This window comes from Pituophis catenifer, unplaced genomic scaffold (genome assembly GCF_029215685.1).
Source record: "Pituophis catenifer annectens isolate HBS135680 unplaced genomic scaffold, rPitCat1.0.hap2 SCAF_2, whole genome shotgun sequence".
NCBI classification, from domain to species: Eukaryota; Metazoa; Chordata; class Lepidosauria; order Squamata; family Colubridae; genus Pituophis; species Pituophis catenifer.
The window spans coordinates 34,982,577-34,997,006 of record NW_027256882.1 but is presented as its reverse complement, the minus strand read 5'-3'; the positions used below and the strand labels follow the sequence as shown (position 1 = coordinate 34,997,006).

Sequence of the window (14,430 nt, the reverse complement as noted above, 5' to 3'; positions counted from 1 at the left end):
AATTTAAAAAAAAATACATAATGATATAAGTGCACATATTGCTGCATTCAGCATCCTGCCGAGTTGCAAGTTCTAGGCTGAATTTGGTGGGTCACTTCCAGTTTGGCACCATCAGACGACGGACGAGATGCAGTTTGTCGGTGTGTACAGCAGAGTTTGGGGACTGAAAAGTCCACGCACGTCCTCACCATCTCTGCATGCCACCTGAGCTCCTCAACTAGCTTGTTCTTTGGCCCCTAGGCTAATCTACGGCCCTCCAATTTTGTGAGGAACAGGACAGTCTTGATTGCAAGATGGGAATCCTGGAAGCTGAAGTCCACCCGGCTTAAAAGTTGCCAAGTGTGAAAAAAACTGCTTTAGAGGCACAGCAGTTTCATTAGAAGGAAACTATCCATTTCAGAGACAGCCTTGATGACGGACGCAATTGCTAATGTCCCTTTATCTGGGCCCCGTGTAGTGTGACGAAGGGCTGGGTGAATTTCTTTTTCTGGATTCTTTAGCTACCTGAAGGAGGAAACAGGCTGAAGAGGTGGGGGATTTCCCCAGTGCCGCTCGAGCTATTTAACCAGCAGAGTGAAGGGCATGTTCTGGAGTAAAGGAAGCTGAGAGACAAGGCGACACTCCTTTCCTCCTCCATCATCTGGCTGCTCTATTGCCAATCATGCTGCTCTCCTTGCTCCTCTGCGCGGGGATTGTGAGCGGATTCCGCCCCAACCCTGAATCGAGGGGGAACCCAAATGACTTCACAGATGCTGACATCACGGAATTGGGGGCGCTGAGGGCAGTAGCCTGGTACATGGAGAGGAACCCCCTTCCTGGAAGATCTGCCCTGGCTCCTGGAGAGCTAGAAAACATGAAGCCATTGAATGCAACCGGGCTCTTCAAGGCCTATTACAAAGGTGAGCTGGCTCTGGGGCCCAAAACAAAAGGATTCATCTTGGTCCAAAGCCCAGTGTCCTGGCCCTCAATTCTAAGACACTGGTTCCCCTTGTCATACTGACAACTAAATTGCATTGTTCTTCCCAAATCTGACCTTTCTCCAACACCACTCTTTCCAGAAAGCTAAATTGTGATTAGCTGTGCTTCATCTCACCTCCCGGCCATGAAAGAGTCATCATCTGAGGGAACATTGGGGTATATTGATCAATCTGTATAGAGTCTAGATAGCTCTTCTCAACTCTTTTCAGCCCTTTCTTCCATACAATCAAACATTGTCTGTATTGAGTTGACTTGAATTGGATGAGTTGGGCTCCAAGTCCCATATTTCCTAGCCATCTGGAGTGGAAACGGAGGAGAAATATTTTAATGTTATCTCTTTGAGCCTTAGCCCTGGCTAGATCTAGAAGGAGGGTAGCCCTTTTAGAGCTATGCCCAATTGGGTTTCAGATGTGGCATCAGCCAAGATCCTGGGGCAGAGGTGGAGGTGTGGCAAATATTATAGAATAACAGAGTTGGAAGGGACCTTGTCAGTCATCCAGTCCAGCTTTCCTGCGTGAGCTCACCGACTCCATTTCTGGGTTGACAATGGATTTCCCCAGATTTATGGTCTTTAGGGAATTCGATCGTCTTTCTCGAGGAATGGGGCCTGAGGTGGCTTGGGAGTTCATCACCACCACGACAGCCATGAGGCTATCTCAGAGCCAGACATGGAAAAATGGCCAAACACTAGATCTGATGTTCCTGTCAGAGCACTGGCTCTGAGATCTAATATTGGGGGAGCTTTTGGTGACCCTCTTATCATGGTTAGCTAACACCCTGATTATCAAGGGATTCTCTAGCACCACCACCTATTAGTTTGATCTGCCCCCCCCCCAGCAACTAATGAACCTTAATAGATTCTCCTCAGGGATGGGTTCTACTTACCTTTACTACCGGTTCACAACGGGCGCGCACACACACTTTTGCACATCCACATAAGCTTCTGTGCCTGCGCATAAGCTTCTGCGCCTGCGCACATCATCAATTATGACATCTGGACAGGTGGGTGGAGGCTCCCACCGCTTTTATTACCGGTTCGCAAGAACTGGACAGAACTGGGAGCAACCCACCACTGATTCTCCTGGTCTCTGTATGGTTCCTCCAAAGCCCCATTTGCCGCTTGGTATAAGGGGCCCTCTGAGGCTTTGGATTGGACTTACAACTCCTGCTCAAAGAGCAGGTGGCAGTTTTGGCTAGGAGACTCTTTGCACAGCTGTTGTGTGCCACTTGCACCCAGCCTCGCCTCACTTCCCAGCCACTCGCCTCAAAGGCCTCAACATATCTATAATTCTGTAAAAAAAATTGTTCACCCTTTTTCGACTTTATTATCTGCATCTACATACTATAGATGTACTTCCATGGACCACTGAAAGGAGGAAATGGCTCACATGCTTTGCCCAAGAGTGTGATAGGCAGGTCACAAAACAGGCTTTTGAGGGGATGCCACAAACAAGGAGGGGGCGGCAATATTTATTTATTTATTCATTCATTCATTATTCGTATTTCTATGCCGCCCACTCTCCGAGGACTCTGGGCAGCTTAGAACAAAGACAACATAAACAACATATTGCCCCCAACAATCTGGGTCCTCATTTTACCCACCTCGGAAGGATGGAAGGCTGAGTCAACCAAATATATTTTCCAAAGCAACAGAAAGCAAAACAAGAAGCAATGGATGGAAACTGAACAAAGAAAGAAGCAACCTAAAACTAAGGAGAAACTTCCTGACAGTGAGAACAATTAACCAGTGGAACTACTTGACTCCAGACGTTCTGGGTGCTCGATCCCTGGAAGTTTTTAAGAAAAGATTGGACAGCCATTTCTCTGAAATGGTATAGGGTCGTTCCCCCCACCCCACCCCAGGGTCCCTTCTAAGTGTTATTCTGTTATTCTGACATCTTTCCCAGGCCCTCCACTCAGATTTTGGCATCCTCAGTTTTCCTGCCTGAGCAGGGGGTTGGACTAGAAGACCTCCAAAGTCCCTTTCAACTCTGTTATTCTGTTATTCCTGAGCTAAATAGATAAGACCCTCATTGGGATCCTTTCTCTTTTGCTCCCTCTGGACTAATGAGTTAAAGAGCTGCCTCTAGACATTCATGTTAATAAGATTTTTAGAAACCTGCATTTGAAAGTTCTTCATGTGTCCTTACCCTGAAGACCCAATTTCATTGGGAATTTAATCCCAAGACCTTTTAGCATTTCTCTTGACACTTCTCCAAAATGCACCAAGAAGCCACATCGCTTTTCTCTCTCTCTCTCTCTCTCTCTCTCTCTCTCTCTCTCTCTCTCTCTCTCACACACACACACACACACACACACACACACACACACACACACACACATTCAATTTAAGCAAATTCCCTTGTCTTGGAGCCTTTAGAATCATAGGCTAGAAGGTACCTTGGAGGTCTTCCTCTTCACCCTTCTGCTCAAGGTAGAAGACCTCATACATCCCAGTCAAATGTTTGTCCAGTCTATTTTTGAAAACCTCTAGTGATGGAGCACCCACAATTTTAAGAGGCAAGCTGTTCCCTTGGTTAATTGTTCTCACTGTCAGAAAATTGCTCCTTACTTCTAAGATAGATCTCTCTTTAATAAGTTTCCACCCGTTATCTCTGGTGCTTTGGAGAACAAGACAATTCCCTCTTCTCTCTGACAGCCCCCCAAATACTGGGAGACAGTCATCATGTCCCTCAGCACCAAAAAAAAAAAAGTGATTTATGACCAGTTTTCACACTTATGACTGTTGCAGCATCCTCGCAGTCATGTGATCAAGACTAGTGATATGCAACTAGCATATATTTCTGAAAGTTGCACTGTCTCGCAATCACCATTTGTAACCTTCCCAAGCTTCCAACAAGCGAAGTCAGTGGGGAGAGCCAGATTCAGTTAACGACCGCATGATTCACTTAACAACTGTGGTAAGAAAGGTTGTAAAATGGAGGAAAACTCACTTAACAACTGCCTTGCTCAGCAAAGGAAATTTGGGGGCCAACGAGAGAGAGAGAGAGAGAGAGAGAGAGAGAGAGAGAGAGAGAGAGAGAGAGAGAGGGATGAGGGAGGGAGGGAAGGATAGAGAGAGAGAGATGGATGGAAAGAAAGAAAGAAAGAAAGAAAGAAAGAAAGAAAGAAAGAAAGAAAGAAAGAAAGGAAAGAAGGATGGATGGATGGATGGATGGATAGATAGATAGATAGATAGATAGATAGATAGATAGGGATGGATGGATGGATGGATGGATAGATAGATAGATAGATAGATAGATAGATAGATAGATAGATAGAAAAAGAAAGAGGGAGGAAAGAAAGAGATGGATGGAAAAAGAAAGAAAGAGAGGGAGGGAAGGAAGGATGGGTAGGTAGGTAGGGATGGGTGGATGGATAGGGATGGATAGATAGATAGATAGATAGATAGATAGATAGATAGATAGATAGATAAATTAGATAGATAAAAAAGAAAGAGGGAGGGACAGATGGACAGATGGAAAGAAAGAAAGAGAGAGAGAGGGGGAAAGAAAGAAAGAAAGAAAGAAAGAAAGAAAGAAAGAAAGAAAGAAAGAAAGAAAGAAAGAAAGAAAGAAAGAGGGAGGGAGGGAGGGAGGGACGGACAGACAATTACAGATTTTCAAAGAATGCATATTGTATATGCCAGATAGATTGAAAGATCAAGAAGAATACCACTATTGTTACTACTACTACTACTGAGGACAATAATTTTAACTGATCCCCTTTTTTTTTACACAGCTGATGTCTCTCCCAGCCGATTCATAAAAGCCCTCCAGGAAATTATCACTGGAAATAATCTTGTGGAATCGACTACAGGCGACAATGACTACTACTTCTACTGTGAACAGATCGGCAAAAGTAAGATGGGATTTATGGTTGTTGCTGCTTAGAAGGAGGGGTATGTTCAGTGGTAGGGAGGGTGGAATTAGGAACTAGAAGAAACTCAGCTTTGACTGGAAACAGGTCAAGAGTCTAACAGAGGCAGTCATTCTAGCCCAATCCAGTAAAAAATCTCCAGCCAAAAAGATGTGCGCCCAAGTCCAGGTTATGGACCTGGGATAGAGAGAGATTGCAACCAGAGGGTTAAAGGAAAACAAAATATAAAATGTGATAATTATGCCATGTTTCCAGTTGAGTTACGGTTGACCATGTTTGGTTCATTAGTAAGTATAGTTTTGGCCAATTCCATTATTCATTCACCAGAAATCATTTATCCCGCCGATGAATTCACTACAATCTCTGCAGCAATGGTGGGGAACCTGTGAAATTTCAGATATTGCTGAAATATCTAACTAAAGTTCCCAACATGCCTCGCTATTGGCCATATTTGAATTCTGTTTAAAGGGCTCCAGTTGGTGCCTTTGTCCTCATTCAAAACTGAAAATTGCTCAGCTTTAATTTAGCCACAGTGGATAAAGTTGACGTTATTTGTCCAACACTCCCTTTCCTGCTGTCAGCACGTTTGTGGTTTAATGCTTGTCTGTTATATAAAGGATGGAGTGGCTTTCCTATTGTGTACATCTGTCACTGACCTCCAGGTTCTGTTCAAAGAAAGAGCTTTGGACAAATAATAAAAGTCAATATTTGCAGAGGGTAAGTTTGTTTACATATAGCAGAGACTTTTGATTTCATGAACAAGAGTACGTATTTTTTTTTTTATTTTTATCTTGCCTTTTTTTTATAAACAAGCCAGGAAACATACTTAATACTCCTTACTCCACATTTTTTCCCCACAACAACAACAACAACCCTGTGAGGCAGGGGTGAAATGCTCCTGGTTCGGACCGGATCGCCCAATCCGGTAGCGATGGAGGCAGGTGGTTCGGAGAACCGGTAGCAAAAATCCCTGCCCCCACCCCCATTCCCCAGCTGAGCCACACAATCATCAGAGGCTTTTTTTTTTAATTTTTAAAAGCATTTTTTCTACAACCTCTTCAGCCGAAAAAATGCTTTTAAAAGTAAAAAAAAAAAAAAAGCCTCTGATGATCGCACGGCTCAGCTGGGATCGTCAAATGCTTTTAAAAGCCTCTGATGATCCCAGCTGAGTTGTCTGATCGGCAGAGGCTTTTTTTTTAAAAAATGCCTCTGACGATCCAAGCTGAGTTGCCTGATCGGCAGAGGCTTTTAAAAGAAAAAAAGACTCTGCCGATCAGGCAACTCAGCTGGGATCGTCAGAGCCTTTTGAAAGCATTTTTTTACAACCTCTTCACTGAAGTCCATATGCACAAAAGGACTAACCAGAGGGCTGAAAAAAGTCATTTCTGACAGGTCCTCGCACTTTTGACTGGTCCTCACACTTATAACCATCCTCACATTTATGCCCGTGCAGCTTTCTTAACAACCATGTCACTCATTTCACAACCGCTTCTCTTCACCATGGTGACAAGATAGGGCAAAAAACGTAAAATGTGAGGACAGTCGTAAGTTCGAGGACTGGTCAAAAGTGTGAGGACCAGTCAAAAATAACTTTTTCAGCCCTCTGAGTAGTCCATATGCACAAAAGGACTAACCAGAGGGCTGAAAAAAGTCATTTCTGACAGGTCCTCGCACTTTTGACTGGTCCTCACACTTATGACCATCCTCACATTTATGCCCGTGCAGCATTCTTAACAACCATGTCACTCATTTCACAACTGCTTCTCTTCACCATGGTGATAAGATAGGGAAAAAAACGTAAAATGTGAAGACAGTCGTAAGTTCGAGGACTGGTCAAAAGTGCGAGGACCAGTCAAAAATAACTTTTTCAGCCCTCTGAGTAGTCCATATGCACAAAAGGACTAACCAGAGGGCTGAAAAAAGTCATTTCTGACAGGTCCTCGCACTTTTGACTGGTCCTCACACTTATGACCATCCTCACATTTATGCCCGTGCAGCATTCTTAACAACCATGTCACTCATTTCACAACTGCTTCTCTTCACCATGGTGATAAGATAGGGAAAAAAACGTAAAATGTGAAGACAGTCGTAAGTTCGAGGACTGGTCAAAAGTGCGAGGACCAGTCAAAAATAACTTTTTCAGCCCTCTGAGTAGTCCATATGCACAAAAGGACTAACCAGAGGGCTGAAAAAAGTCATTTCTGACAGGTCCTCACACTTTTGACTGGTCCTCACACTTATGACCATCCTCACATTTATGCCCGTGCAGTATTCTTAACAATCATGTCACTCATTTCACAACTGCTTCTCTTCACCATGATGACAAGATAGGGCAAAAATGTAAAATGTGAGGACAGTCGTAAGTTCGAGGACTGGTCAAAAGTGCGAGGACCAGTCAAAAATAACTTTTTCAGCCCTCTGAGTAGTCCATATGCATAAAAGGATAAAGTAATTGAGAGGGATGAAGGAAGGGAAGGGAAATTAGAGTAGGAGTGAGGGTAAGAGAGGGAGGAAGAGAGGAGGAGAAGGAGAAAGGAAGAGGAAGTAGGGAGGAGAAGAAGAGGGGGGAAGAGAAAGTAAGAAGGAAAGAAAAGAGAGGTGGTAGGTTTGAGGAGAAAGATTGCTGTACAATAAAAAAGATGAAAGGGAAGAAAGCCAACCCCAAACAAATATAAAGATATTAAGATAAAGAATGAATTGTTAAACTTTAAAGAATAAAAGAGAACAAATATGAATAAATAGCAATAATTAGAAACACACATACATACAATGTATTTTCTTTGAACAGAATATTTGGCTGGTTCACAAATTTAAACAGTGTTTAGTCATTTCAATTAAATTTACAATTTCTATATTTCCTTTTTGCCATATTTATTCCTCATCTATTTTTTTAAAAAAACAATATTACCTTTCATCCTCATCTCTAATCTTAATCAAATTCAATTTTTCCCTTCTATTCTATTTTATACCCCTTCCCATTGTCATCTATTTTTATATCCATCCTCACATTGGTTAATTATGTAATTATGTAATACAGTTGTTTAATACAAATTCAACATTTTAATATAAATCAATTAGTTATATAACTATCTTTTTTGTATATTAATCAATATGAACATGAATATTCCAATTATTTCCATGCAATCCAATTTCTTACAAATCAATTAATTATACTTACCAATAATAATAAACCAAATAATTTCCCCCATATATTCCTCCAAACCACAACTTAACCATTTCTGCTTTCAACACAGTATACAATTAATAATATCTCAATTATTACAATTCCCTAGTTAAAAAGAGCTTTTTTTTCTTTTGTGTTTTAAAATCTTGAACTCTCCTCTTTTGCCCTAAATAATTTTCCATTGTTTGCACTTACCTTTTTTGGTGAGGAAAAGGAAAATAAATCTGCCGCCTAATTTTCCAACGTTGCAAGCAAACTGCAAAGCCAACAGCCTGTTTTACTTTCACTTTCGTTTTGAGCTTGGTTTGCACAAAGAGGAAAAAAAAACTGAGCAATTTAGCAAGAGCAGAGCCCTGCGCAAATCAGCTGAGAGGGGGAAGCCGAGCTAATCAACGTAGGGCGGCCCTTTGAAGCCCCGCGGCAAGAGTTTAAACAGGTTTTTTCCCTCTAGCCATCAGCGGGGATTCAGGAGGCAGCCGGGAACCAGGAGGCAGAATGAAAAATCGGGACTTTTTTAAAACGCCGCGGGACGCGGGACAAATTGCTCAAAAACGGGACTGTCCCGCCAAAAGCGGGACGTCTGGTCACCTTATTTTGAAAGCATTTTTTTGCAACCTCTTCACCGAAGAGGTTGTAGAAAAAATGGTTTTAAAAGTAAAAAAAAAAAAATTGGCCACACCCACCCAGTCACATTACCCCCCCCACCAAGCCACGCCCACACAACCGGTAGTAACAAATTTTAGATTTCACCACTGAGTATAGGTATCAGTGATTAAAGTCAAAGGTATCAAAAAGGTTTCAAAAGCCAGTTGGAAATGTATTTTGAAGTCACACCCAAGCAAAAAACCAGCATAGATTCCTTAGGATTCCTTGATTCTATCGGTATCCTGAGTTTGATCAATGCCTAACAGGTACCATCCTTCTGGACTGGCACACAGAAAACGTTCTTTGATCAATACCAGCCAAGGGCATATTTGCAGAGCTGGTCCTCCCATGAAGCATAAAATGGAAAAATGGTTTAATCAGGCCTAAATTTAATCCATCCTTAACCAATGGTGGGTTTCAAAAATTTTTACTACCAGTTCTCTGGGTGTGGCTTGGTGGGCATGGCTTGGTAGGTGTGGCAGGAGAAGGATACTGTAAAATCTCCATTCCCACCCAAGGAAAGGATACTGCAAAATCCCCATTTGCTCCTGATCAGCTGGGACTCGGGAGGCAGAGAATAGATGGGGGCGGGACCAGTCAGAGGTGGTATTTACCAGCTCTCTGAACTACTCAGAATTTCTGCTACCGGTTCTCCAGCACTGATCAGAACCTGCTGAAACCCACCTCTGATCCTAATACTTCTGGTGTTCAAGATATTCCAGGGAAAGGGACATGACTCAAAGTTTAAATTAGTATCACCTGGCCTAATAGCACTTATATAAACACTCAAGAATTTTAGGAAATAGACTGACAAACTGAACATATCCAAAGGACAGCAATCAAGGTAACAAGGATTGTGGTTGGAGGCCATGGGTGAATTTACCCTGGAGAAGAGGAGTCTAGGACAACTTGCCATGGCCAACTTCCTGAAGCCAACTCACCGCAGCCAACTCGCTGCGGGACAACTCACTTCAAGACAAGAGTTACACTAATATCAGACAAGTGGTAGAATAGAATCATTAAAGAAAGAATGCAAAAGGAGGGACAAAATGAATGACAAAAATTAAAATATTTTTTTCATGATTTTAAATAATTATATTGAACTGTTGAATTGTGCCTCAGCAAGTTGGCCATGGTGAGTTAGTCCACAGCGAGTTGTCTCATTCTGGAGAAGGGAGTACAAAGAGATATATGAACTCTTGTCCCCAAGTATTGAAGGGCTGTAATGTAGAAAGTAGGGTAGAATTGCTCACTATCCTTCCAAAATATAGGACAAAGAAAGAGAGGGTTGAAATTACAAGGAAATAGATTTTGATCAGCGATGAAATCTAAAATTTGTTACTACCGGTTCTGTGGGCATGGCTTGGTGGGGGGGGTGGTAATGTGACTGGGTGGGCATGGCCATTTTCATTTTTTTACTTTTAAAACCATTTTTTCTACAACCTCTTCGGCGAGGTTGTTTTTTTTAAAAAAGCGTCTGTCAATCAGGCAACTCAGCTTAGATCGTCAGAGGCATTTAAAAGAAAAAAAAGGGGTTTTTTGATGATCCCAGCTGAGCCACGCGATCATCAGAGGCTTTTTTTTTTACTTTTAAAAGCATTTTTTGGCCGAAGCTCTTAAAAGTTTTTTAAAAAAGCCTCTGATGATTGTGTGGCTCAGCTGGGCGGGGGGGTGGGGGGGAGTGCAGGGATTTTTGCTACCGGTTCTCCGAACCACCCGCCTCCATCGCTATCGGATCAGGCCATCCGGTCCGAACCGGGAGCATTTCACCGCCGATTTTGATTGCATATGAGAAAAAATATCCTGCAGTAAAAATTGTGTTTCAGGAGATAGCAGTTTCCTGATATAACCTTAGAGAGAATGGTTAAAGTACATGGGTAATCCTTGACTTATGACCACAACTGAGCCTAAAATTTCTGTTGCTAAATGAGGCATTTGTTAAGTGAATTTTCCCCGTTTTACAACCTTTCTTGTCACAGCTGTTAAGTGAAACACTGTAGTTGTTAAGTTAGTAACACGGTTGTTAAGTGAACCGGGCTTCCCAATTGACTTTGCTTGTCAGAAGGTTGCAAAAGGTGATCACATGACCTTAGGATACTGTAACCGTCATAAATATGAGTCAGTTGCTAAGAGTCTGAATTTTGATAATCTGACCATGGGGATGCTGCAAGGGTCGTAAGCGTGAAAAAATGGTCATAAGTCACTTTTTTCAGTGCCATTGTAACTTTGAACGGTCACTAAAGGAACTGTTGTAAGTGGAGGACTACCTGTAATTGGGCATGTAGCTGTTGAGAAGAATATCAGTAGCCATCTTTCTCTCATTTTCTAGTTTTGTCTACCTTTTTTCTTTTTCTTTTATTTCTCTTTTTTTGTTTTCTCTGTTCTATTATAGTTTTGATAGATGATAGATAGATAGATAGATAGATAGATAGATAGATAGATAGATAGATAGACAGATAGATATAGATGTAGATAGATATAAAATAGATAGATGATAGAGATAGTTATAGAGCTATATAGATTAGATAGTAGGTATAGATTAGATAGCTATAGCTATATATATATATATATATATATATATGTATATGTATATGTATATGTAGATGTAGATGTAGATGTAGATGTAGATGTAGATGTAGATGTAGATGTAGATGCAGATGTAGATGTAGATGTAGATGTAGATAGATAGATAGAGATAGATAGATAGATGTAGATGTAGATAGATATAAAATATAGATGATAGAGATAGAGCTATATAGATTAGATAGATGTAGATAGATATAAAATAGATGATAGAGATAGATAGAGATAGAGATAGAACTATATCGATTAGATAGATCTAGGTATAGATTAGATAACTATAGCTACAGTTATAGATACATAGATATAGATGTAGATAGATAGATAGATAGATAGATAGATAGATAGATAGATAGATAGATAGATAGATAGATTAGATGATGGTGGTGATAGATAGATAGATAGATAGATAGATAGATAGATAGATAGATAGATAGATAGATAGAGATGTAGATAGATATAAAATAGATAGTAGATATAGATAGAGAGAGATAGAACTATATAGATTAGATAGATGTAGGTATAGATTAGATAGCTATAGCTACAGATATAGATACATAGATATAGATGTAGATGTATAGATGTAGGTAGATAGATATAAGATAGATAGATAGATAGATAGATAGATAGATAGATAGATAGATAGATAGATAGACAGACAGACAGACAGACAGATAGACAGACAGACCAACCGATCGACCAAAGGTCCAGAAGCAAGATGGCCTTCTCGGGGGGATCTGTTGTAACCAATATTTGTTCTGGAGAGTTTGTAGGACTAGTTGACTAAGTTCACATTCAGCTCTTCAGAATTTTCATGCTATCTTTTCCCAGGTATTAACCAAATTCGAATTCAGGCCGACTCCATGCTTTCCAGTCTGAAAGGGGAGGTGAACTCCTCTGGTTTGGGAACAGCTCGCCTCAGTGCTGGAAGAGCCCTTCACGTGGTTCAGAAATTCTACAGCAACACCAACTGGGTCGAAATGCAAAAGAACAGCTCTTACGAATACTTGTGTAAGTCACAACGAATATGAAAGCAAAGAACTGGATGCTGCCTAGAGCCAACCATAAAGGGAGGGGACCGAAAAAGTCAAGATGGTGGGAACAATCAAGAAGTCCTGACTGTCATTTTGATACGTTTTTATAAATACACACACACAAACACACACATACACACACTGCAAATAACCCCAGTACTGGGCAATTTGCGGTAGAGTTTTCTCTACTTTTCTATACAGTCATAATGACAAAGTTGTCCCTTTGTAATTATGACTGTATAGAAGGCTACAAAAGATGTCAGATTTCACATTGAGCTTTGTGAAAAGAACATGGGTTTCAAAAATTCATAATGGTTTGTAAATACCGCAGAGCGTTTTCTAACTTTGGTCCAATGAATATGTTCTGGATTCCCAATCTGCCATTTTGCTGATGTCTTGGAGACCAGTTCAGATTTTCACAGCCAGCTATGAAGGGCAAAGGCTGCTCTCAGGGACATGGAAGACATCAGGTGGCATAGCGGTTAAGAGTGCAGTACAGTATTGAAGGTTGACTCTGCCCACTGCCTGGAGTTCGATCCTGATGGGCTCAAAGTTGACTCAGCCTTCCATACTTCCGAGGTCGGTAAAACGAGGATCCAGATTGCTGGGGGACCATATGCTGACATTGTAAACCACCCAAGAGTGCTGTAAAGCACGGTGAAGCGGTATATAAGTCTAAATGCTTTTCCTATTGCTATTGGAAAAAATACCATACATACGTATCAATTCCCCTCCCACCAAACTGCAGAAAGCTCTGGTTCTATTTTAATTTATTTATTATTGAAATATTTAGTCCATGTTTCCATTTTTTTTATTAGGTCAACTTCTGGTTGAAGTATCCAATGAAAAGTTTCTGGGTGTTGATGTCTTCATACATACCTATGTTAATGCCAGATTTCCTGGTCACCGAGCTTGATTTATGACCATTTTTCACAAACATTCACACACCTTCTTCCATGTTTTGTACCTATGCATGTTTACACCCGCACACCCACAGAAACAAACACACACATACATACACTTGCTTGGGAAAACAAAGCAGGTCTTGGAAAAAGACTATTTCTTGTGTTGCCAAAACAAATACAGTAATAACTCTACAAAGCCAATGGGAGTTGAGCTCATTTGGAAGGAGAGTTCCAATCAGATGTTTTGGGTGTGTGTGTGTGTGTGTGTGTGTGTGTGTGCGTGCTTGTGTGCATTAAACTAGGGGGGTCACTGGACTCCTGCATCAATTTTATTTCAAAGAATACCTCAGGGGCCAATTGAAATTAGAAACCTACTTTGGTATAGTGGTTAAAGTGCTAGACTGGAAAGCAGGAGTCCATGAGTTTTCATCCTCCCTTAGGACCTAAGGAGAAATCCATCACACCCTACTATTTTCCCCAGCACAGTAACTCTGTGAGATGGGTTGAACTCAAAGCCACCAAACAGAAGCCAGTTTGGTGGCTTTGAGTTCAACCCACCTCACAGAGTTGCTGTGCTGGGGAAAATAGTAGGGAGTGATGGATTTCTCCTCAGGTTGTACAATAGTGGGGATATAGATTTGTACAGGGCAGAGGGAATGACCTTGAAGGACAAAAGGAACAGCCACCACCAAGGCAATAGTCAGATAAGAGGGACTTGAGCCTAGACCAAGAATGTAATGTGATAAAGGGAGGGAAAGGAAAGCACATTCAGACTTTCAAAATTCAGTTATCATAGCTTTACAGGAAAAGTAGTATTGATCTTTGTAGTATTAATCTTAATTAATTAATTAATTAATTAAAATTATTAATTATTAATTAATTAATTAAAAGAATTAAACGCAGTGGCTTAGTGACTAAGACGCTGAGCTTGTCGATCGAAAGGTCGGCAGTTCAGCGGTTCGAATCCCTAGTGTCGTGTAACGGGGTAAGCACCTGTTACTTGTCCCAGCTTCTGCCAACCTAGCAGTTCGAAAGCACGTAAAAAATGCAAGTAGAAAAATAGGGACCACCTTTGGTGGGAAGGTAACAGCGTTCCGTGCGCCTTTGGTGTTGAGTCATGCCGGCCACATGACCACGGAGACGTCTTCAGACAGCGCTGTCTCTTCAGCTTTGAAACGGAGATGAGCACTGCCCCCTAGAGTCAGGAACGACTAGCACATATGTG

At 41.3% G+C, this 14,430-nt stretch overlaps 1 protein-coding gene across 1 annotated transcript in view; it reads left to right on the top strand.

Moving 5' to 3' along the window:
* The first annotated feature begins 657 nt into the window (after nt 1-657).
* LOC139309343 (von Willebrand factor A domain-containing protein 7-like) overlaps nt 658-14,430 on the top strand; it is a 56,661-nt gene continuing 42,888 nt past the window's right edge. The window contains exons 1-3 of the mRNA XM_070933402.1: nt 658-899; nt 4,720-4,839; nt 12,098-12,277. Of these exons, the coding sequence (XP_070789503.1) occupies nt 662-899; nt 4,720-4,839; nt 12,098-12,277 (538 nt within the window). The 5' untranslated portion in view covers nt 658-661. The remainder of the gene's footprint in view (nt 900-4,719; nt 4,840-12,097; nt 12,278-14,430) is intronic.